Consider the following 23,336-nt stretch of genomic DNA (forward strand, 5'->3'; position numbering starts at 1 on the left):
CCCACGTGACAATTCTCACCATGTTGGGGAAGTAAGCCATTGCTTTGCCTTGCTTGTCTATCTTGAAGAGGGCTGGGAGGTCAATGATGTCCTTTTCTGCCAGACCCAACTCCTTCTTGAGGATGTCCCGGTTCCAGTCGATACATCGCTGGGGAAGGTTCAGAAGTGACAGGTGCAGATTTAGTGACCTCAGATAACGTGATTTGTTTCACAAAATTTACACACGGCTTGATTGCAAAAAAAATAATAATCTCAGTGTGATTTACAAAGAGAATAAAACCATAAATTAGCAGTAAAGGCAACTCTTGAAAACATAAAAAAGCAATGAACTAAAAATAGCAATAGTAATAATAATAATAATAATAATAATAATAATAATAATAATAATAATTTCTTATACCCCACCCATCTGATTGATGGGCAGCTTCTAACAAAAATAAAGGAACAACATCAAACTTAAACCCGTGGTTCCCAATGTAGGGCACACGCCCCACAGGGGTCAATTTGATTTTTAAGGGGGGAAATTCAAGAATGAGTTATTAACAGTGAATGGCTTTTTAGGCTTCCTCCAAGTGAATAGGAGTTCACTTTTTGAATATTAAGAATTATTTGTCATGGCAGGGGGAGGAATCAGGATTTTAGACCTGCTTGGGTGGGGCATGGCCAAAATAAGGTTGGGAATCACTGCAATGCTCCCTGAAACATTCTACATGTCTGGGTGGGCTTGTTCTAAACAAAAATATTTTCAGCAGGTGCCAAAAAGAGCACAGTGAAGGCGCCCACCTGATGTCAACATGCAGGGAGTTCCAGAGTATAGATGCTGCCATACTAAAATACCAAATTCTTACAAATGTACAATGAGGGTTATGTGTAGTATTGCCAATTCTGCCAACTGAAGCGGTTGAATGGGCCTGTGTGGGGTAAGGTGATCTGGTAGGTAAAACTGGTCCCAAGTTGTTAAGGGCTTTATACTGTATACTAGGGACGCGGGTGGTGCTGTGGGTTAAACCACAGAGCCTAGGACTTGCTGATCAGAAGGTCAGCGGTTTGAATCCCCACAACGGGGTGAGTCCCGTTGCTCAGTCCCTGCTCCTGCCAACCTAGCAGTGCATGCAGTGCAAGTAGATAAATAGGTACCACTCTGGCGGGAAGGTAAACGGCATTTCCGTGCGCTGCTCTGGTTCACCAGAAGCGGCTTAGTCATGCTGGCTACATGACCCGGAAGCTGTACGCCGGCTCCCTTGGCCAATAAAGCAAGATGAGCGCTGCAACCCCAGAGTCAGCCACGACTGGACCTAATGGCCAGGGGTCCCTTTACCTTTAATCCTTGACGTACCTGCACATACTGATTCTCTTGCACCATGACCTCGTTGGAGAGCACCTTGTTGACGGTGACACGCTTCGTGTCTGTGCCGGTGTACCCTGGGGTGGGGGAACAAAAGGCGGGGGGAAAGAAGGTTATTCCTAGAAGCCACCCGCAGGGCTTGGCGGCTTCTTATTTTCTGAAAGGAACTCAAATGTTACTGCACATACACACACACACAGGGCTGGATTTAGGCTTGATGAGGCCCTAGAGAGAGAGGGAGGGTTGTTGCAGTGCTCCGTGTGTGTTTATATGTAAATAAAGTAGATTAGCCAAAATGCTGAGTTGCTGAGGTCTGTTACGCAAGCTGTGAAGACTGTGGATCCCTAAGTGTGTCGATGTCTGTTGGCATCAGTCGCTGTGATGTTCAGGCATTAGAAAGCTTTTGAAGCTCCTGAATGATCGACCAGGAGGGAGAGAACATGCCAGTCGGGCATGTGTCCCTGCCAGGGTCCTACTTGAGTGTAGGACAAGCTCCTGACAGGTAACGGGGCCTTTATATGTCCAGCTGTCCTTTCTCAACAACAAATTGTCGCTGTTTTTTGTGTTGAATATATTCTATATGGTAATTGATGGACCTATTAGGTATCTAAAGCCATTTGCACATCTTGCCATGCAACCAGTCCATGCAGAATGTAGGCACCCTATATATAGTAATGAGCAAACCAGTGATATTTTAGGGAGCAGGCTAGCAGGCGGGGCCCATTACTTACATCATAGGAGCCTACACAACACAAAACACTGTTGCTGTATGTAGGTTTTATTTTATTTGTTTTAATCTTATATTTTGGAAATGTACATCCAGTGGTTTTTTCCCCTTTAAATTTTTTTGGGCCCCCAAGAGAGTACAGCACTAAGCTATAGCTTAAACAAGCTTATACATAAATTTGGCACCACACACACACACACACACACACACACAAATATGAAATGTCTTGGACAGCGATGTCACTAGAAGAAAACACATTGGCAGCTATAAGAGGATGCAATGGTATTTCTCAGGAGCAAGCAGATGAGTTTGTTGCAGGCTATAAATCACCTACAGAGGGAGTTAAGCCCTTCTAAGTGAATAACTAGATGAAGTCAGTCTGTTTGCTCAAATATCCAGAGAAGATGCATGTTGGAAGATTCAAGACAGAGGAAAGAAAGGACTAATAATAAAATAACGGGGTTGGACTAGATGAGCCTTGGGGATTGATCCCTTCCAACTCCACAATTCTATGATTCTAATAAATGTATTTTTATTACATTTAAATACGCTGTGGGTTAAAGCCTCAGCGCCTAGGACTTGCCGATCGAAAGGTCGGCGGTTCGAATCCCCGCAGCAGGGTGCGCTCCCGTCCCTAGCAGTTCGAAAGCACAATTAAGTGCAAGTAGATAAATAGGTACCGCTTTCTAGCGGGAAGGTAAACAGCGTTCCGTGTGCTGCTCTGGTGCCGGTTCGCCGGAGCAGCTTCGTCATGCTGGCCACGTGACCCGGAAGTGTCTGCGGACAGCGCTGGCCCCCGGCCTCTAGAGTGAGATGAGCGCACAACCCTAGAGTCTGTCAAGACTGGCCCGTACCGGCAGGTGTACCTTTACCTTTACCTAATAAATGCATTGATTTGCACTTTCAATACATTGCCAGTGCTGCCTGGCACACCTCTCTGGGGTTTCAGGCAGGAGTCTGTCAAGTTGTGGAATGAACCCAGGACCTTCTGCGTGCCAGGCAAATACACCAGCTAAGCTGAAGAGCTGGCGCCCCAGGGCTTGCAGGCTTTGAACTACGTGAGCCAAACTCCCGTAATGATTTGGAAAGTGTTAGGCTTTATTTTGAGCCTGGTTACACTAAGAGAGTCTCCCTCTCCCTTTTCTTTTGAAAAGGCGAGGTGGCACAGCTGTTAAGACAGGACGCAAAGGTGCTGGGAAGTTCGCGGCCATGGTTACCCTCCAGCTGTTGCCACTGGAGCTTATCGCCTGGAGAGAGGTTCATCTCCACAAGCACAGTGTCATTCTCTCTCTCCCTTAAGGCACGGCCTGAAATTCAAGGACCTCATTTGTAGAGCATGAGACTCTTAATCTCTGGAGTGTGGTTTCGAGCTGCACATTGGGCAAAAGATTCCTTCGTGGTCCCTTCCAACTCTACACGTCTATGATGACGTCAAGATGCACCAGAGTCCAGAGCTAGGAAATGAACCAGGTCGGGGAGAAGGTTCTGTACCTAAAGACATGCTCCAGGGACTCCAATTTAGGAAACCAGGTGCCTGGTTTTCAAGACCCCCAAGTCTCGATGACCACCTCTCTGAGTGGAACCCCTGAAATACAGCACGTCTCTCCTCCAGTGAATCCTGGGAACTGTAGTTTAAGGGTGCTGGGTATTGTAGCTCTGCGAGAGGCACGCTATTTATTCCGCAAAATTTATGCACTGCTTGATTGCTATTTCCCCCCCAAGCTCGAAGTGGTTTATTAAAAAAGTTTAAGCAATAAAATGACCAAAAGGGACATTAACAATAATCAAGTTAAAACAACAAACTGCCATATTAGAAGCAAAAAAACATGTTCTGATGAATTGGAAGAGCCGCAAAAAGATTCCACTGAGCACATGGATTGACAATATGGACAGACTAGCCACATATGAACGAATTGCCTGTCGACGCAAATTAAGAATGGATACTGAATATACTGTATGGGTAGGCTGGCCCAAAGAAAAATGTTCTTAGCGAGTGCTGAAAAGAGGACAGTGAAGGCGCCTGATTGATCTCAATAGGTAGGGTACTTCCCATGATTATTGGGTTTTTTGGGAGGGAGGGAGAACACTGTACTTTAAATGGACCTTAAATGCATGGTGTGACCATTGCTGCTTCTGTAATGTTGCCAATATTATCGTACACAGCTGAGACTGCAGTAGCATCTGCTGGGGGGGAGCTGCATTTCGAACATAGCAAACGCTCAGCTTGGGGGGTCCAAGGCAAGAAGTGGATCTGATTATCCCCTACAAGGAGGCTGGATAATTTGAAGCCAGGGTCCATGATGTGTTCCAACTATGGGCCTCCCCTCCCCATTCTTTGGGACATAAGGCAATTGCAGGAGCCGTCCGTGAGACATCTTTGTCCTGCTTCCCCACACATTGGTGCAGAATAAGGATGGGCAAAGCCACTTGTGTGATTCTCTCTCTCTCTCTCTCTCTCTCTCTCTCTCACACACACACACACACACACACACACGGGGGGGGGGAGTTTTGGGTTGTGTTACAAAGTGCTTTGCGAAAGGAGCGATAAAACTGATGAGCCAATTTTGCACAAGCTCTTTTAAAAAATGAATGAATGCCAACATGCCAGAGAGTCCATTCCCTCCTCAGAGGCAGGACTCTGTTCCAAGACAGCTACATGAAGCAAGATTGCCATTTTGGGGACTTTTTAGTTTAGAGAAAAGGCAAGTAAGAGGCAACACGCTAGGTATATAAAACTATGCCTGGCATGAAGAGTGTGGCTAGAGAAAAGCTTTTCTCCCTCTCTCGTAACACTGCAACTCGCAGACGCCCAGCGAAGTTGAATGTCGGAGAATTCAGAACTGGTAAAAGAAAGTCGTTTGTGCAGTGTTGAACTGCGGAACCCCCTCCCACAGGACGACCCACCAACCTGGATGGCTTTAAAAGAAAATGGGACAAATTCATGGAGGAGGAGAGAGCTATCAACGGCTACGAGCCACAATGGCTATACTCTAAACATCAAACGGAGGGGAAAGGGTTATTGTGCTTGGCTTCTGTTTGCGGGTTTCCCACATGCATCTAGTTGGCCCCTGTGAGAAGAGGATGCTGGACTTAGATGGGCCACCAGCCTGATCTAGCAGGGTTTCTTTTTATACTCTTGTTCTGGGTCTGTCTGGACAGCCTACCTTTGAACATGACGGCTTCTCCATGACCTTCTTTCTGCTTCTCCCTGAACAGCTTGTAGCAGGCGGAAGGGCTGGCCATGAGCATCCGGAATTGCTGAGAGGAGGAAAGGGAAATGAAGGACCGTATCAGGGCAGGTAAAAGGAAGGACTTTTCCATGCAGCTCATGGTTAAAACTATGGAACTCCCTCCCACAGAAAGCCATGCTGGCCATCCATCTGGATGGCTTGCTTGCTTGCTTATCGGGGATGTGGGCGATACTGTGATCTAAACCACTGAGCCTCTTGGGCTTGCCGATCAGAAGGTCAGCCAACTCAGCAGTTCAAAAGCACACCAGCGCAAGTAGATGAATAGGTACCGCTGCAGCAGAAGGTGAATGGCGTTTCCGTGCACTCTGGTTTCCATCACGGTGTTCCGTTGCACCAGAAGTGGCTTAGTCATGCTGGCCACATGACCTGGAAAGCTGTCTATGGACAAACAGTGGCTCCCTTGGCCTGAAAGTGAGATGAGCGCCGCAACCCGACAGTTGCCATTGACGGGGCTTAACTGGCCAGGAGCCCTTTACCTTTGCTTGCTTGCTTTGTTTATTTATTATATTCCTATGCCGCTTTTAACTCACATGAGTCACAAAGCAGCTTACATGCCATAAATAATAACACAGCAGAATACAGCCTCAGCCCAGTATACCTGAAGGAGCATCTCCACCCCCATTGTTCTGCCCGGACACTGAGGTCCAGCGCCAAGGGCCTTCTGGCGGTTTCCTCAGTGCGAGAAGCAAAGCTACAGGGAACCAGGCAGAGGGTCTTCTCGGTAGTGGCGCCCGCCCTGTGGAACGCCCTTCCATCAGATGTCAAAGAGATAAACAACTACCTGACATTTAGAAAACATTTGAAGGCAGCCCTGTTCAGGGAAGTTGTAAATGTGTGACATTTTAATGTATTTTTAATCTTTGTTGGAAGCCGCCCAGAGGGGCTGGGGAAACCCAGCCAGATGTGCGGGGTACAAATAAATAATAATAATAATAATATTTATCATCATCACAACCGCAACATAAATCACTTAAAATAATCAACTAATCACCATTAACAAACCACTTAGAAAACAACACAACCACAAGAAAACAACACAACCACAAGAAAAGTCGTACAGTGGTACCCCGGGTTACATACGCTTCAGGTTACATACACTTCAGGTTACAGACTCTGCTAACCCAGAAATATAACCTCAGGCTAAGAACTTTGCTTCAGGATGAGAATAGAAATCGTGCTCCGGCGGTGTGGCAGCAGAAGGAGGCCCCATTAGCTAAAGTGGTGCTTCAGGTTAAGAACAGTTTCAGGTTAAGAACGGACCTCCGGAACAAATTAAGTACTTAACCCGAGGTACCACTGTATTATAAAATTCACAAAGCGTTACAGCGCTCATAACTCACAAAACAATATTAACAACATTAACGAACTAAGAACCCAAAACAAGCTAAGCATTGCTGAATTCACACATGCACACTCAGGAGAGTGTGACTCCGTGTGTCCCCATGACTCTTCCATAGTCTCCGTCCAATCCTTTAAAAGAGGACTGAATGAATCCATAGGAGGAGAAGGTTATGGCCACACCAGCTATGCTTTCATCGCTGTTTCTCAGCCCAAAACACATAATTAACTAGCGACAACGCGTAAGGGTCACAGACCTTCACGGCTGATGCTCACCTTTTTGCCAGGAATGGGGACAAAAGTCACAAACTCGTCCACGTGGCCCACCGTCAGCCAGTCAGAGTAGAGCTCGATGGGTGACTGGACTTTCTGGGCATAGAGGAAATCCCGCACCACCTTGGTCATCCTCCGCCCTGCGGACCTGAAAAGGTCAACATCCCCCCAAGAAAAAGAAGGAGGATAATCAATTAAGGATGAATGGCTTATGAAACTGATGGACTACGCTGAAATGGAGAAAATGACTGCTAAACGAAGAGGACATAATGATGTTTAAGGGAGAATGGAAACCATTGATGGGTTATCTACTAAACTATCACCCATACATGAAGTCACAGGCAGGTTATGAAATATAAGCAGCAGATTATTGAAAGGATTAGCAATATTGGGGCTTAGATAATAAAAAATATGTGTGTTTTAAAGCAGCTAATAAAAAGGAGTAATAAAAATAAACATCAGGAAAGGAGGGGTGGGAAGTCAAGAAGTATGTACAGTCAAATCTCGGATCCCAAACACCGAAAACCCAGAAGTAAATGTTCCGGATTTCGACTGTTTTTTGGAAGCTGAACATCCAACGTGGTTTCCACCGAGTGCAGGAAGCTACTGAAACCAATCAGAAGTCACGCCTTGGTTGTCAAACATTTCGGAAGCTGAATGGGCTTCCGGAATGGATTACGTTCAACAACTGAGGTTTGACTGTATAAAAAAAACTATTGGAGGATAAGTGCTTTGGAATATCTTTGGATATTTAGTTATATAAACACATTCCCCCAGAAGAAGAGAAGGAAAAGAATGAGAGAGAAAAATGAGGCCAGTGAAAACAGACATGTATTTACAGGGCCGGCCCTATCATTTGAGTAGTGAGGCAGGTGACAGATCTTCTCTTTTGCCAGAGTACATCATCGCCTCTGCACTGCTTTCACTGCAATCCCTCTTGCCACCATTGACATGAGCCTCAGATGCCCGTCCAACCAGCTTCTGGCCACAGAGAGGGCTGAATGTTTTGTCCTTTGCAGGAAAATGCATATTTATCTTAATTCTTCCCATGCCCCTTTAGCCTCTGTTCTCATCCAACGATGGCAGGCAACAGCGGGAGGCTTTGCACAAGGCAAAAAAAAGGTGCCCAAGCCCTATGATTGATAATGGTCCGTGGTGGGTTTTGAGTTTTCTTTTTTTAAACCAGAAATTCAGGTCGTCTGGTCTTTTACAATATCAACATCCGCGTGCACTCTCTTACAGAGGGAAGCTGCTTCCAATGAGGATTCTCCCCAAAGGGTACTCTTTTCCATTGGCAGTCACTGGCGGGCTGACTTCCAGATTCCCAAAAGAGTCCAAGCTGGTGACTTCTTCAAAGAGGGGCTCCCTGGACACGTAGCCGAAATCTGGGCCCTGCAGAGGGGAAAGATATCTGCTTCAGTCACAGGGCTCCCACTACAATGTTAAGTATCATTGTTAAATTAGATCCATTTCAGTCCGGTTTCCGTCCTGGTTTTGGGACGGAGACGGCTCTGGTTGCCCTAACAGATGATATCCGTAGACAACTGGATCGAAGCGGGTCAGGGCTGCTGATCCTTTTAGATTTGTCAGCAGCCTTTGACATGGTCGATCATGATCTTCTGGACCATCGCCTCGCAGACGTGGGGATACAGGGCATAGCCCGTAACTGGTTGTGCTCTTTGGTGTGTGGAGTGCCACAGGGCGCAATTCTCTCCCCGATACTTTTTAACATCTTTATGCGCCCCCTTGCCCAGATTATCCGGAGCTTTGGGCTGGGCTGTCACCAATATGCTGATGACACTCAGCTCTATCTGCTGATGGATGGCCACACTGACTCGGCCCTGGACACACTGACCAGATGCTTGGAAGCTGTGGCTGGATGGTTTCGTGGGAGCCGATTGAAACTAAATCCTTCGAAGACAGAGGTCCTATGGCTGGGTCGGGATGGTATGGGGATGAGGGACCAACTCCCTTCTCTTGAGTGGGCCCAGTTAGTGCCATTGCCTTCCGTTAAGAGTTTGGGTGTAATCCTTGACGCCTCACTTTCCATGGAGGCGCAAGTTACAGCAACAGCCAAGGCGACATTTTTCCACCTTCGCCGCATCAAGCAGTTGCTCCCTTACCTTTCCCGCCCTGACCTGGCCACAGTGATCCATGCGACAGTCATCTCCAGGCTTGACTACTGTAATTCGCTCTATGCGGGGCTGCCCTTGAAGCTGTCCCAGAAACTCCAGCGGGTACAGAATGCTGCAGCGAGGCTCCTCACGGGGTCTCTGCCATGGGAGCATATTCATCCAGTGCTTTACAAGCTGCACTGGCTCCCGGTGGAGTACAGGGTCAGATTTAAGGTGCTGCTTTTGACCTTTAAAGCCCTTCGCGGCCTAGGACCCTCGTACCTACGGGACCGCCTCGCCTGGTATGCCCCACGGAGAGCCTCAAGGTCCATAAATAACAACACCCTAGTGGTCCCAGGCCCTAAGGAAGTTAGATTGGCTTCAACCAGAGCCAGGGCCTTTTCAGCACTGGCCCCAACCTGGTGGAACGCTCTGTCTCATGAGACCAGGGCCCTGCAGGATCTGATTTCTTTCCGCAGGGCCTGTAAGACAGAGTTGTTCCGCCTGGCCTTTGGCTTGGAGCCAATTTGATTCCCTCCCCCCCATTTCCTTTTTTCTTTTCCTTCTCCTGCAATGAGGCTACATTTTAATATTTTAATGTTCCATTATTTTAATGTTGTATTTTATTTTTGTTTTTAAGTTGTAATCATTCATCTTGTTTTTATTATTGCTTGTAAGCCGCTCTGAGCCCGGCCTTGGCTGGGGAGGGCGGGGTATAAATAAAAAATTATTATTATTATTATTATTATTATTAAATTGACACGGAAATGGTGAATGCCTGTGTGTACAGCTGAAAGGGTTCAACTCGGAGATTCCATTGAAACATTGGTGGCTCCCTGATTGTGGAATGCTCTCCCCAGAGAGACTCACCTGGTGCCATCTTTAGACACTAGGCAAAAGCATTCCTCTTTACCCAGGCCTCTGATTATTAAGTAATCTATGGCCTGTAAAAGTGTGGGGGAAAGGATTGCTATTATTATGATTATTTTACCATTAGGCTGTCTGTCAGCATGCTTTTTACTATGTTTTTATCACGGATGCTTTGTAATTCGTGCTTTAATGTTGTACACTGCCCTGACATCTTTTGATAAAGGGCATTGCAGTGGTACCTTGGTACTCAAACAGTTTGGAACCCAAACACTGCAAACCCGGAAGTGTTCCAGTCTGCAAACTTTTTTCGGAAGCTGAATGTGCTCCGTTTGGAGTGCCACACTTCCAATTTGAGTGTTACGCTTCCAATTTGAGTGCCACACTTCTGATTTGAGTGCTACGTTGAGGTCTGTCTGTTTTTCCTATTTATTTGGTTTTTTTTGTTTTTGCGGCTCCTTTTTGTGGTTCTGTAGAACCCAGTTCAGCTACTGATTTATTGATTGATTGATTGTGTTACTGTACAGTGGTACTTCGGGTTACATATGCTTCGGGTTATGCATTTTCAGGTTGCGTACCATGGGAAACCCGGAAGTACCGGAAAGGGTTACTTCCAGGTTTTGCCAATCGTGCTTCACGCATGCGCAGAAACGCCAAATCATGTCACACGCGTGTGCGGGCGCAGCACTGCGGGTTGCGGACGTGCCTCCATCACGGATTACGTCCGCAACCCGAGGTTCCACTGTAGTTCATTGTTTATTGCTTTCATTTTATGGATCAATGATCTCGTTAGATAATAAAATTCATGTTAAGTGGCTGTTTTAAGGGTTGTTTTTAAAAGTCTGGAACGGATTAATCCATTTTGCATTACTTTCTATGGGAAAGCGCGCCTTGGTTTTGGAATGCTTTGGTTTTGGAACGGACTTCCAGAGCGGATTAAGTTTGAGAACCAAGGTACCACAAAAATAAATTGAAATAACATCATCATCATTATTATTAATATTTATACCTTGCCCATCTGGCTGGATTTCCCCAGCCATTCTGGGCAGTTTACATCATATCTAAAAACATAATAAAAACATGAAGCATTAAAAACCTCCCAATAGAGGGCTGCCTGAAATAATAGCCATAACCATCAATAAATTGTCTCTGAGCTCCTTCATGGGTTGATAATTAATCCCTCTTCCCAGGGAACTCTAGGAATTGTAGGGAAATTTTGGGAACTCTCAGAGGGGAACTGGACTCTCCAAACAACCCTCACCACTCATAACAGATACAGATAGGTAGCCGTGTTGGTCTGCCATAGTCAAAATAAAAAATTCCTTCCAGTAGCACCTTAAAGACCAACTAAGTTAGTTCTTGGTATGAGCTTTCATGTGCATGCACACTTCTTCAGATACGTGAACTAACTTAGTTGGTCTTTAAGGTGCTACTGGAAGGAATTTTTTATTTTCACTCATAACAGACTACAGCTCCCATGATTTTTTGGGGAAGCCATGACTGTGTAAAGTGGGATGATAGTGCTTTAAATGCACAGTGCAGATGGCGCCTTAGGTCAATAACAGGGAAGGGTCTTGAAACAATCCTTGCTGGGTAACACAAAGGAAGCTCTAAAGGGCAGAAAAGGCACGTGTTGCCCTAATGTTATCTTGCAGAGGTCTTGGAGGTGTGAAGCAGCTGTCCTGACAGACAAGATGTCACAATACTCTGCTAATAAGCATGAAATGTCTCCACAGTCAGGCCCATCCCAGTTCCCTGAGCTGTTTAAATCCCCCATAAGCTCCACTTGGAGGGCATCTGCTAGAGTTCAGCTGGGTGGGCTGCCTGCCCCCCTCATTGACTTTTCCACTTTATCTGCTGAGCTCGTGGCAATTCTCTGAGGATTATTTGCATCTGTGTGTGTCGGGGAAAAGAGATTGCTTTTAATGAATTAACTTATTGCTATTATCAGTCATGTATATACACTCAGAGCCACAAATATAAATGGAAAAAGGCATCCACTCAAACCAGTCTAAAACCACAACGAGGTTAAAATCTTAAACAGACTCCTTGGGAAGAGCAGGGTTAAAAGTGAGAAGAAACAGGAACAACATATGCTCAGAAGCACTCTTGCTATTGACTTTGCACTGCAGTCCAAAGCAAAGCATAAAAGGGATCTTTAACTGGGAAAGGGAACGGGTGAAGCAAATGCATCTTTCCAGGACGAACGTCCCTAAATAGGGTAAGGTCTGGGCTAAGAGCCCACCCTGTCTCGCCTAATCCAAGCTCACATCTGCAACCCAAGCTCATATCTACTTAAACGCACACAGGCGGCAGCCAGAAAATTGCACATAGCCTCTGTTTATTAAGCCACACAGCTTAATTTGGAATTAAGTCCAAATTTGGGGGCCACGAAGAGAGTTACATACTGGGCATAAAACTGAAATGTTGGAAGCAGCCTTACGTTTGTAATAATAAAATTTAAGGTCTTACATATATAATAAATGTTCATAAATGTACCAACCAAGCACGTACATAGATCAGCACAGGAAGACCAACCTGAAACCATTTTAACTCCCAAACTGACCAAACGTTTTCTCTGCAAGGAGGGAGGGGGTCAGGGAGCCTTCCCCTTGTCTCAGGAACTGGGAAATCACCATCTCAAAGGAATGGGCAGACTACCAGGAAAGGCAATGATGTTTGTGGGGGTTGGTCTTGGGTTATACCCCTTCTGTGATGTATGTATGATGTATGGAGGGGTGGTTTTGAGCTCCAGGGCAGGGAATTTAAAATGTCTATATAAGGGCAGGCACACCTTTGTTCTGGGTTCCTCCTCCTTTCCTGCGTGTGAGTGGAGCACCCTGTTGCAACAGATCAATAAAGATCAGGCTTACTAGCTGCTTTGCTTCTCAATATTCTCTGTTATTTTCTCCTACCAATAGGGAACCCACTTAAGGACTCTATATGGGCTCTTGGATACCCCATAAGGGAAGAAGGGCAGATTTTGTTTACAACACGTTGAATCAAACCTATTGGTTCATGTAGCTCAATGTTGCCTACACTGACTTGCAGCAATGGCTCTCAAGGGTTCCAGGCAGGGGAGATTTCCAGACCCACCTGGAGATGCTGCCAGCGGGGATTGAACCGGGGACCTTCTGCATGCCAAACAGGTGCCCTTAGTACCACACTGTGCTATGGCCCTTCCATGAACTTTTCACAGAGGCCACCAATTCAAACGATGTCTCAGCACCCAGGGAAGCATCTCCAGTCCACCTGCCTTCTTCCCCCAAGAGAGGACTCGAACATATCATTCCTCCGTTTTTGGGGTGTGTATGTCTGCGTGTATGCGGAGGTTTGCGGTGCTGAAAGCCGGTAGCCACCAACTGCTGGGGGACCAGCTGTCTTGCAGGGATAAGATGTCATGGATTCAAGTCAGCACCAGGAAGATTTACGAGTGACAGAGAGGGAATCTGCAATTTGGCAGTTCAAAAATCTCTGCCCAAAAAGGAAAAGGAGATGTTTGAAGGGGGGAGGGGTTGGCTGGGGGAGGGAGAGAAACACATAGGGAAGTTCGTGGATTTTTATTTTTAAAAGGTCCCACACTGACCTCAGGACAAGAGCCTTCAATACAGCCTCCAGCAGCTAGATGCTTTCCAGCTGTTTTGGACTACAACTCCCACAAGTCCTTGCATCATACAGCCCAACAAGCCCAGCATCCTCTTCTCACACGCTCCTCTGGAACGTGTCCAGAGGAGGGCAACCAAAATGGTCAAAGGCCTGGAAACGATGCCTTATGAGGAACGGCTAAGGGAGCTGGGCATGTTTAGCCTGGAGAAGAAGAGGTTAAGGGGTGATATGATAGCCATGTTCAAATATATAAAAGGATGTCACATAAAGGAGGGAGAAAGGTTGTTTTCTGCTGCTCCAGAGAAGCGGACACGGAGCAATGGATCCAAACTACAAGAAAGAAGATTCCACCTAAACATTAGGAAGAACTTCCTGACAGTAAGAGCTGTTTGACAGTGGAATTTGCTGCCAAGGAGTGTGGTGGAGTCTCCTCCTTTGGAGGTCTTTAAGCAGAGGCTTGACAACCATATGTCAGGAGTGCTCTGATGGTGTTTCCTGCTTGGCAGGGGGTTGGACTCGATGGCCCTTGTGGTCTCTTCCAACTCTATGATTCTATGATCTCCTCCTTGGACTACTGCAATGTGATCTACGTGGGGCTAACTTTGAAGGTGACCCAGAAATGACAAGTGATCAAGAATGCGGCAGCTACACTGGTAACTGGGAGCAGCCACCGTATAACACCGATCCTGAAAGACCTACATCTGCTCCCTGTATGTTTTGGAGCACAATTCAAAGTGTTGGTGTTGACCTTGAAAGCCCTAAACAGCATCGGCTCTGTGTACCAGAAGGAGCATCTCCACCCCCATCATTCAGCCCTGACACTGAGGTCCAGCTTTGAGGGTCTTCTGGTGGCTCCCTCCCTGAGAGAAGTGAAGCTACAGGGAACCAGGCAGAGGGCCTTCTTGGTAGTGGCGCCTGTCCTGTGGAATTCCCTCCCATCAGATGTCAAGGAGATAAGGAACAACACAACTTTTAGAAGACATCTGAAGACATGGGGAAGTTTTTAACGTTTGAAGTTTTATTATGTTTGTTATGTGCTGGAAGCCTCCCAAAGTGGCTGGGGAAACCTAGCCAGATGGGTGGGGTATAAATAATAATAAAATTATTATTATTATTATTATTATTATTATTATTATGAACCAGCTGGGCCTTGGGCCTGATCCAGCAGGGCTCTTCTTATGTTTTTAAGAAAGGAGAACAGGGATTCAGAGCAGGAAAGATGGAAAGGAATCACAAAAAGGGTCTAGGTTTCAACAAGACTTGGCACTGAAAAACGGCCTGGCAGGATATTAGGTTGTTTGAACCTACTTTTCAAGGTGTAATCCCATCTCCGCGATTAGGTTACCGGGCGGTGCAACGAAGCGCATCGCAGAAGGGCCCTTTTTCTTCCTGCCAGAAGATGCTTCGGCGATTGCGCCAACACGGCCAAGGAGAAAGCAAAGTTGTGGCCGACGACAGCTTGACGGCTTCATCCCAAGGCCAGGAAAGAACTGGGATTCCTTCCCTGTGATGTCCTTGGACAAAACGTCTCTTTTCCTTAAAGGCCTTGTGGGCTCGGAAAGGCGGGTGGGTAGGAGTGGCCAGGAAGCCACCAGAGAAAGCGCAGAGTCTTTTGCCTGGATAACGTTACCAGAGCTCCCCGTACGAATCCTACCTCCAAATAGATTTCAGAATGACTCAGGGTATCTGTTTCATCGCCTTAATCCTTCGTCATTCAATAATCCTGACTGCGAAGGCCTGTTTTGCTTGTCCGAGGATAACTGGGGCAGCCTCGTGGCCGTAGCCAATTGCGATGCCATCTTACGAATTTGTGGTATGGGGAGGGCTGCAAAAGCCTCCCTGGGAAGGGGGCAGCATGCCAGCTGCATCGCTGGAGCCCAAGGACTGGAAGATTTCGGAGGGGAGGGGAGGGCCACTAAATGGCATTAATAAGGGCATCTGCCTGGGTGGAGTTGGGTCGAGAGATGTTGTGTTAAATCCCCAAAGAACCTCGAAAACTAAACAAAACACCCCAGCACCATCTGCTCTTGCAAATTTGTGACTTTCTGCATGCATTGAATGATTGTTGTTCGTTATTCTGATGGATAATTGTGTTGAGGGTTCCGCCCCCCCCCTTTTACAATCAAGCAGTGCATACATTTTGTGAAATAAATATGTCAGAAACTTTTAATCAGTTGTCTTGGTGAGATTTACAATCATTGCACAGTTGTTTTCGGACAGGGCTGTGACTCAGCGGTATAGCCCCTGCTTTGCGTGGCGGACGGGGCCCCCATTTCAATCAATGCTGGCAGCATTTCCAAGCAGGGAGGGGCCACAGCTCAGTGGCAGAGCAACTGCTTGGCATGCAGAAGGCCCTAGGTTCAATCCTGACATCTTCTAAGTAGGGCTGGGAAAGACTCTCTCCCTGAAACACTGGAGAGCTGCTGCCAGTCTGTGTGGAGAGCTCTGAGCTAGGTGGACCCAAGGCACTGGCTTAGTATAACTCAGCTTCCTGTCTTCCTGTGGACATTTTAATTTTGTGTGTGCTTCTTCAAAAAGTCACTGAATAAGGTACATCTTTTCAGAGAAATCTTGCAGCAACACCACATGGGTATATGATGATGTTGATGTTTTAAACGCATATATCACCCTTCATTACAAGATCACAGGTTTGTTCACAGAATAAACTGAATAGGGACGCGGGTGGCGCTGTGGGTTAAACCACAGAGCCTAGGACTTGCTGATCAGAAGGTCAGCGATTCGAATCCCTGCGACGGGGTGAGCTCCCGTTGCTCAGTCCCTGCTCCTGCCAACCTAGCAATTGGAAAGCACGTCGAAGTACAAGTAGATAAATAGGTACTGCTCTGGCGGGAAGGTAAAAGGCGTTTCCGTGCGCTGCTCTGGTTTGCCAGAAGCGGCTTAGTCATGCTGGCCACACGACCCGGAAGCTGTACGCCGGCTCCCTCGGCCAATAAAGCGAGATGAGCGCCGCAACCCCAGAGTCGGTCACGATTGGACCTAACGGTCTGGGGTCCCTTTACCTGTACTAAAGAATTAAAACAAAAACAACAAAACCATAAGGCAGGGAAAAGGGGGCACCCCAAGGAGTCGACACCACCTGACCAAGTGGGGCCGGCTCCTGGCACCCCGTCTCTTGCAGCAGCTCCCTGAACCATCACAGCCCTTGTTTATCTTGTGCTTGGGAGACTCGCTTGGTGGAAAGAGAAGACTGCAGCGTCCTTCTGCGCATGCCCGAGGGCCCAATTTCTGGTGGGCACAGTGGGGAGAGGGAGGCTGCCATAAGGATGATTTATGCAGGAATGAGGATGTATTGGGTTAGTGCCTGGGTTTCCACTTGCTTCCCCTAAATGGCGGAGAGGCAATTAACTCCGGGAGGTGATGGGATGGAGCCTTCTTCTCATTCCTCTTCACGCTCATGGGGGATTGGAGACTTGAAACTTTGCTGCCGAGGGGTGGGGGTGGGGTGATTCCAAAACCCACGGCTCCCGAGGCCTTGCCTCAAAAAGGAGATGGCAGAGCTGGAGAAGGCCCAGAGAAGTGCAAGCAATATGATCAAGGGGACGGAAAGGTTGCAGTGTTTGTGACCTATTAGTTCAGAGAAAAGGCAAATAAGAGGTGATGCGATAGAGAAGTTGAAATGCTTTCTTCCTTTCTCATAAAGCGAGAACTCCACTGAAGCTGAATGTTGGAAGATTCAGGGCTGATAAAATTATGAAAGGACTTCTTCACGTAGCACAGAGCTAAACTGGGGGAACTTGTTTCCACAGGAGGATGTGATAATCGCCAACGCCAACGCCTTTAAAAGAGGATTGGGCAAATTCAGGGAGGAGAAGAGGGCTAGTGACGGCTACTAGACAGCTCTGCCCTGCAGTTGGAGGCAGCATCAATTCTGAACACCAATTTCTAGAAACTCCACAATTCCGCGACTTTTCACTGAGACGCTCTGAGATTCTAACTACTTTGCCGCTTTTAGGAAAGGTCCTTCGGGAAAGATCCCAGTTTCCATTCCTATAATGGCTCAGATGGGACCATTGCGGCTAGGACTGCTTCTCCCCTTGGTTCGTTCAAGCCAAGTCCTTCTGCGCAGAGAAATAATTTCTCCCACCTCTCAGTTTTTCCATTAAGCCCCACAAAGGGCTTATGGATGGCCACGTGTGCCTTGCCGGAGAAGGGGGCGAGAATATTTGGCTAAAGTGTCCCATCTGGAAAATGAGATTGGAAAAGATAGGAGGCAGAATAGAGGAGGCTTCAAAGCAAAGAATTGGAATATAATACGTTCAGCTCGCTCCAGAGTCCAAAATTGCTTTTCTAAATGCTATTATTCCACCCCCCCTTTTAGAGGGGTGATTGCTTGCATACATATTTATATATATTTGCAAAGTAAGAGCCAGAGATCAACGTGGTATTCCTTTCCTGCATGACAAATCCAGGACTGGCTGTACTCATTCGAAGCATGATAAATGATAGATCTCACCATGTTTAAAAGCGATTAACCTTCTCTGAGGCGGGCGCGGACCATGAGGGGGGTGCCAACAGCGCTCCGCGCTCCCGTCTCCTGTTACCAGCGACGCGGGGTGGCGCCCAGCGGCAAGACAGACTGGTGCCCAGGCACCCCCTAAATTTCAGGGGCACAGACATCTCACGAGAGGCTAGAAGGACACACAGAGACCAGATCTGGTGGTGCGAATCTAGACTTGAGGTCCAATGAGGTTAACGGGTTGCCAAAGGTTCGGCCCTCACCCTGCCCACTTTTCTGATTCGCTGCTGGCAAGGGCTCCTGCCTGTCCTTGGCTGACATTGCTTGACGCAAGCCGTCAGTGGGCTGTCTGGCAAGAGGGGGCAGTTTTTAGATGCCTCGCCCGTTCTTGACGCTCACCTCTAAAGGGATCCTGGAGAGGTGGAAACGGTTCAGAAAAGGGAGACTCCCCTAGGAGGAAAGGCTTCAGCGTTTGTGACTTTAGAGAAAAGGTGGCAACGTGATAAAATTATGCCTGGCAAGGAGAAAGCGTAACACAATAACTGGCGGACATCCAGTGAAACTGAACGTTGGATGGAAGATTCAGGATGTATAAAAGGAAGTCCTTCTTTGTGCAGCACAGAGTTAAACTGCGGAACTCACTCCTGCAGGGGGCAGAAATGGCCATCAATCTGGATGGCTTTTTTAAAAAAAAGGATTAGGGCATTAGGCAAATTCATGGAGGGGAGAGGGCTGTCAATGCCTACTAGCCCGATGACCAGTAAATAATAATAATAATAATAATAATAATAATAATAATAATAATAATAATAATAATTTATTTATTATTTATACCCCGCCCATTTGGCTGAGTTTCCCCAGCCACTCTGGGCAGCTCCCAATAGAGTGTTAAAAACAATACAGCATGAAATGCTTCTGAATGCCAGTTGCTGGAAAGGGCAAGAGAGGAGCGAGCTCTTGTGTTTGAATCCTACTTGCTGGTTTTGCTTTGGGGCATCTGGCGGGCCCTTGTGAGAATTGGAGGAGGCCCACTATGCCCTTGTGTTCTCCGACTGAAGGCATGTGCGATCCCAAAGCAAGAAGGCCTGGAGAGCCCTTCTGAGCTGCCGCTGATCCAAAAGGGAAAGGGCTGTAAAACTGAGTGATACAGAGCATCTGCTTTGCATGCAGACTGTCCCAGGTTCTGTCCTCAGCAGCATCCTAAGGTAGGCCTAGAAAAGACCTGAAACTTTGGAGAACCACTACCACTACCGGTGTAGGCAATACTGAGCTAGCTGGACCAAGGGTATAAAGGCAGCTCCTATGGTGCTGTTTAAGTCAGCCCCTTATTCCAAAACCATTGAGGACTAGAACCTTGGCTTTACTTTTAGTAAAAGGGCCACAACAGGGTGGTAGAGGACCTGGTTTGCATGTAGAAGGTCCCAGGTCCAGTCCATAGCATCTCGAAGTAGGGCTGGGAAGACACTCCCTCATCTGAGACCCTGGAGAGTTGCAGAGTCAGTGCAGACAATACTGTGCTAGATGGATTGACCCAATATTAGGCAGATTCCTATGAGTTAATTTGGGCCTTTTAAAAAACGAGTCAAGGGATGCCTCAGAGGAACCACTGCTGACCCCTTATTTCTATTCGCTGTAAGGAAACAGAAAAGGGGAATCTTTTCGGTGTTATGTTGGAGCGGAAGGCCAGGAAACAGGGAATTATGTTCACACGTGGTGGGGTATAAATATGTACATTTTTTCTGGCAAAGGGTGTTTAAGGAGATAACAGAAATCACTAGGTTAAAGCTGACCGAAAGTCCAGAGGTAGCATTATTATCAATTTACGATGGGGTGGAAGGTTCGCAAGCTATGAAGGACTTGCTTGCAAATTTATTGACAGCTGCATGGATTATGATAACTAAGAAGTGGAAGGGGCAAGCAGAATATAAAATGGAAGGATGGTATAAAGAGGTGTGTGGGATATAGCTATTAATGATAAATTGACATGTGCCATTAAGGTAAGACGGTGAATATGCAGGAGAAATGATTTCGAGGAGATATGGAAGGTGCTTGTAGAATTTGTACTGTTAAAATGGAAAGGGGTCAAACCATCGCAAAAGGTGTTGAAATTTTGGGAGGTTGGATAAGTTACAATGGAATGGTCTCAGTGGTGGGGTGCTCATTTTTATTCTCATTTATTTATGATTATTACTTTGTCAAAATAAAATAATAAAAACTTTAAAAAGAAAAGGGGAATCTTGGTGTTTTTAGGGGGCAGGGAAGCAACAGGGGAGATGATGCAGTCCAGCTGTGCTGCATCATCCAGTGTTTTCGCTCTGCCCCTTCCAAGGGGAACAGAGCAGATGAAGACAGCGTGATCTCACAGAGCGAAACAGCAGCATTAAAAACCCATTTCTTTTCAGGTGACTGACCCAGCGGGTTCCACGTCAGCCTCCTGCTGCTCCCAGATGCCCTTAACCATTGCTGCCCTTTCCGTTGCTGCCCTTTCTCCCCAGCGAAAAGCACACAAGGTCTGGTGGGGGCTCTGGAGAAATGAGCTAGGCTCAGCCCTCATCACACGGGGTCAACATCACCCTTCTGGAGTTCCCATAACCACATTTGCCCCCCCCCCCGCCATACACACAAGGGGATAGCTAATGGGCTGGCCTCCAGATGCTGCAGAATTCTGACTCCCTTCAACCCTAGCCAGCAGGGCCAGCGGTCAGGGATGAGGACGGGAGCTGGGAGCCCAACAACAGTATAGTTAAACTGTGGAACTCACTTCCACAGGAGGCAGGGAGGGCCACCAACTTGGATGGCTTTAAAAGAGGGTTGGGCAAATTCACGGAGTAAGTTAAAGCTATCAGTGGCCACTATCCATGATGGTCGTGCTCTGCCTCTGCAGTGTGAAGCTTCTGAATATGAGTTCCTGGAAACCGTAGTAGGGGAGAGAGCTCCTGTGCTGCTTGTGGGTTTCCTGCAGGCCACTGGTTGGCCACTGTGAGGTCAGGATGCTAGACTAGATGGGCTATTGGCCTGATCCTGCAGGCTTTCCTTAGGTTCTTATGGAAATTTTGCGCTTTAAAAGTGGGCTGGATGTGCGTCCGACGGACAGTGTGGCTCTGCTCTCTGCCAGCATAGTCTGCCTTCCTGGCAGGATGCATGTTTGGGATGGCAAAGCAGATGAGAGCAGACCTTACCTTAGCAAAACTTCCTTCGCACAAGGGAATTCAGGATAAATCACATGTTGTGGTAACGGCGGTAAGAAGAGGATGCTCTTACCAAAATCTCTTTCACAGCGAAGTCTTCGAGGCCTCCGTTCCTCGGGGAGTCCAGGACCACCGGGAAGCCCTTGTGGGGGGCATGGATGTAGCCAAACTCAATCTCATCCTGCAGAGGAAAAGAGAAATCAGCAAGATCTGGACTCCCTCCATGCAGACTGAAGGTGTAAATACGTGAATAAACCATATTTCTTAACGCTATGGCAATCTCCGCCGTGTCTCAATTCTCCGAAGGAACACAGACCCTGGGTGAGTGCTTGGACCCCATGGGCTCTTGCCAAAGAGGGGGACTTGCCCAACTTTTGTAACATTAGATGCAGAGCTGCCTCCTCACAAAGGGCTTTGCTTTAATCTAGCCAGCTCAGTTCCTTAATGACCCACTGGGGATAGAAATCATTTTCTCCTCCCCCCCCAAAAAAATAAAAACTCTGCATGCTAAACATGCTAAAAAGCTAAAACCGAGGACATCCGATGAAGCTGAATGTTGGGAGATTCAGGGCAGAGAAAAGCAAGTCTTTCTTCGTGCAGCATGGAGTTAAACTGTGGAACTCTCTCCCACAAGACGGGGTCACTAACTTGGATGGCTTTACAAGAGGACTGGACAAATTCCCGGAGGAGGAGAAAGCTGTCGGTGGCTACTAGCCACGAGGACTATGCTCTACCTCTGCAGTTGGAAACAGCAATTCCAATTTGCTGGAAACTGCAGGAGGGGAAAACTGCTCTTATGTTCGAATCCTGGGTTTCCCATCATGGCCATCTGGTTGGCCACTGTAAGAACAGGATGCTGGACTAGATAGGCCATTGGCCTGATCCAGCAGATCTCTTCTTACAGCTTACCTTTACTGAAAACCTGGGAAACTGCAGTTCAGGAAGCGTGGACAGAATTGTGGATTGGGAGCTTTAGGCTGAGTCATGTCGTTGGCCCAAGTACCTTGGTATTGTCCACACTGGCTGGCAGCAACGGCTCCCCAGGGGTTAAGACTGGCAACCCACTCACCTGCATCCACCGGTCCCCTCGGTTCATGTACCGTGAGCAGACCGACATCTTGCAGTTCGCTTTGCTGACCAAGTTCTTGATCTCCTTCAGGAAGAGGTAATTATCCTTCACGCTGACAGGGGAGGACAAAGATGGGTTAACTGGGGATGCTTTCATGGCCAGCTTGAATGTGGGGTGGATTCCACAGAGCAGGGCTGGGGAACAGCTGTGGCCCTCCAGATGTTGACGTCATGGTCAATGGTCAGAGATGCCAGGAGCTGGGAACATCTGTAGGGTACCCCCAGTTCCCCATTAAAAGGAGGCAGAGCTGTGAAAAGGGGTAAAGGGACCCCTGACCATTAGGTCCAGTCGTGACCGACTCTGGGGTTGTGGCGCTCATCTTGCTTTATTGGGCGAGGGAGCCGGCGTACAGCTTCCGGGTCATGTGGCCAGCAGGACTAAGCCGCTTCTGGCGAACCAGAGCAGTGCACAGAAACGCCGTTTACCTTCCCGCCGGAGTGGTACCTATTTATCTACTTGCACTTTGATGTGCTTTCGAATTGCTAGGTTGGCAGGAGCAGGGACCGAGCAACAGGAGCTCACCCCGTTGCGGGGATTCGAACTGCCAACCTTCTGATCGGCAAGTCCTAGGCTCTGTGGTTTAACCCGCAGCGCCACCCGCGTCCTTGGGAAAGGGGTAGCTGCAGGTAATAAAGGCAAGTGTTTGAGGTGCGAAGTATGGGCAACAAAGGCAAGTGAGGGTCTGGGTTCAAGGACAGGGAAGCTGTGGCCCCTTAAGTGCCATTGGACTCCCAACTCCCAGCAGCCAGCATGACTTAAGGGATGGTGATGGGAGCTGGAGTCCAGCAACCTCTGGAGTGCTGCAGATGTTCCTCTCCCCTGAAGTCGACAAAGCCCCTGCCAAGAGGCTACCACCCACCCCCCAGGATATCACAAACAATTCTCCCTTTTCTCCCACTACTGCCTTCCAGACCACCTAGCATGATGCCTATGGATGAGAAAACCTGTTGATTTCGGTTTCTAACTTTTTCAAACCTTCCCTTCAGTTCTCCACCTTCCCACACCAGCTTTTAAATAAAAA

At 47.5% G+C, this 23,336-nt stretch overlaps 1 protein-coding gene across 1 annotated transcript in view; it reads right to left on the reverse strand.

Annotated features, from left to right (window-relative positions):
* LOC309538267 (protein-arginine deiminase type-2-like) overlaps nt 1–23,336 on the reverse strand; it is a 52,615-nt gene that overhangs the window by 2,251 nt on the left and 27,028 nt on the right. The window contains exons 9-15 of the mRNA XM_082233612.1: nt 22,256–22,367; nt 21,260–21,367; nt 8,175–8,326; nt 6,938–7,082; nt 5,237–5,330; nt 1,337–1,422; nt 20–148 (exon numbers count right to left, since the gene is read on the reverse strand). Coding sequence (XP_082089738.1) covers nt 20–148; nt 1,337–1,422; nt 5,237–5,330; nt 6,938–7,082; nt 8,175–8,326; nt 21,260–21,367; nt 22,256–22,367 — 826 coding nt within the window. The remainder of the gene's footprint in view (nt 1–19; nt 149–1,336; nt 1,423–5,236; nt 5,331–6,937; nt 7,083–8,174; nt 8,327–21,259; nt 21,368–22,255; nt 22,368–23,336) is intronic.

Source organism: Podarcis vaucheri (genome assembly GCF_965113315.1).
Source record: "Podarcis vaucheri genome assembly, chromosome: 7".
NCBI classification, from domain to species: domain Eukaryota; kingdom Metazoa; phylum Chordata; class Lepidosauria; order Squamata; family Lacertidae; genus Podarcis; species Podarcis vaucheri.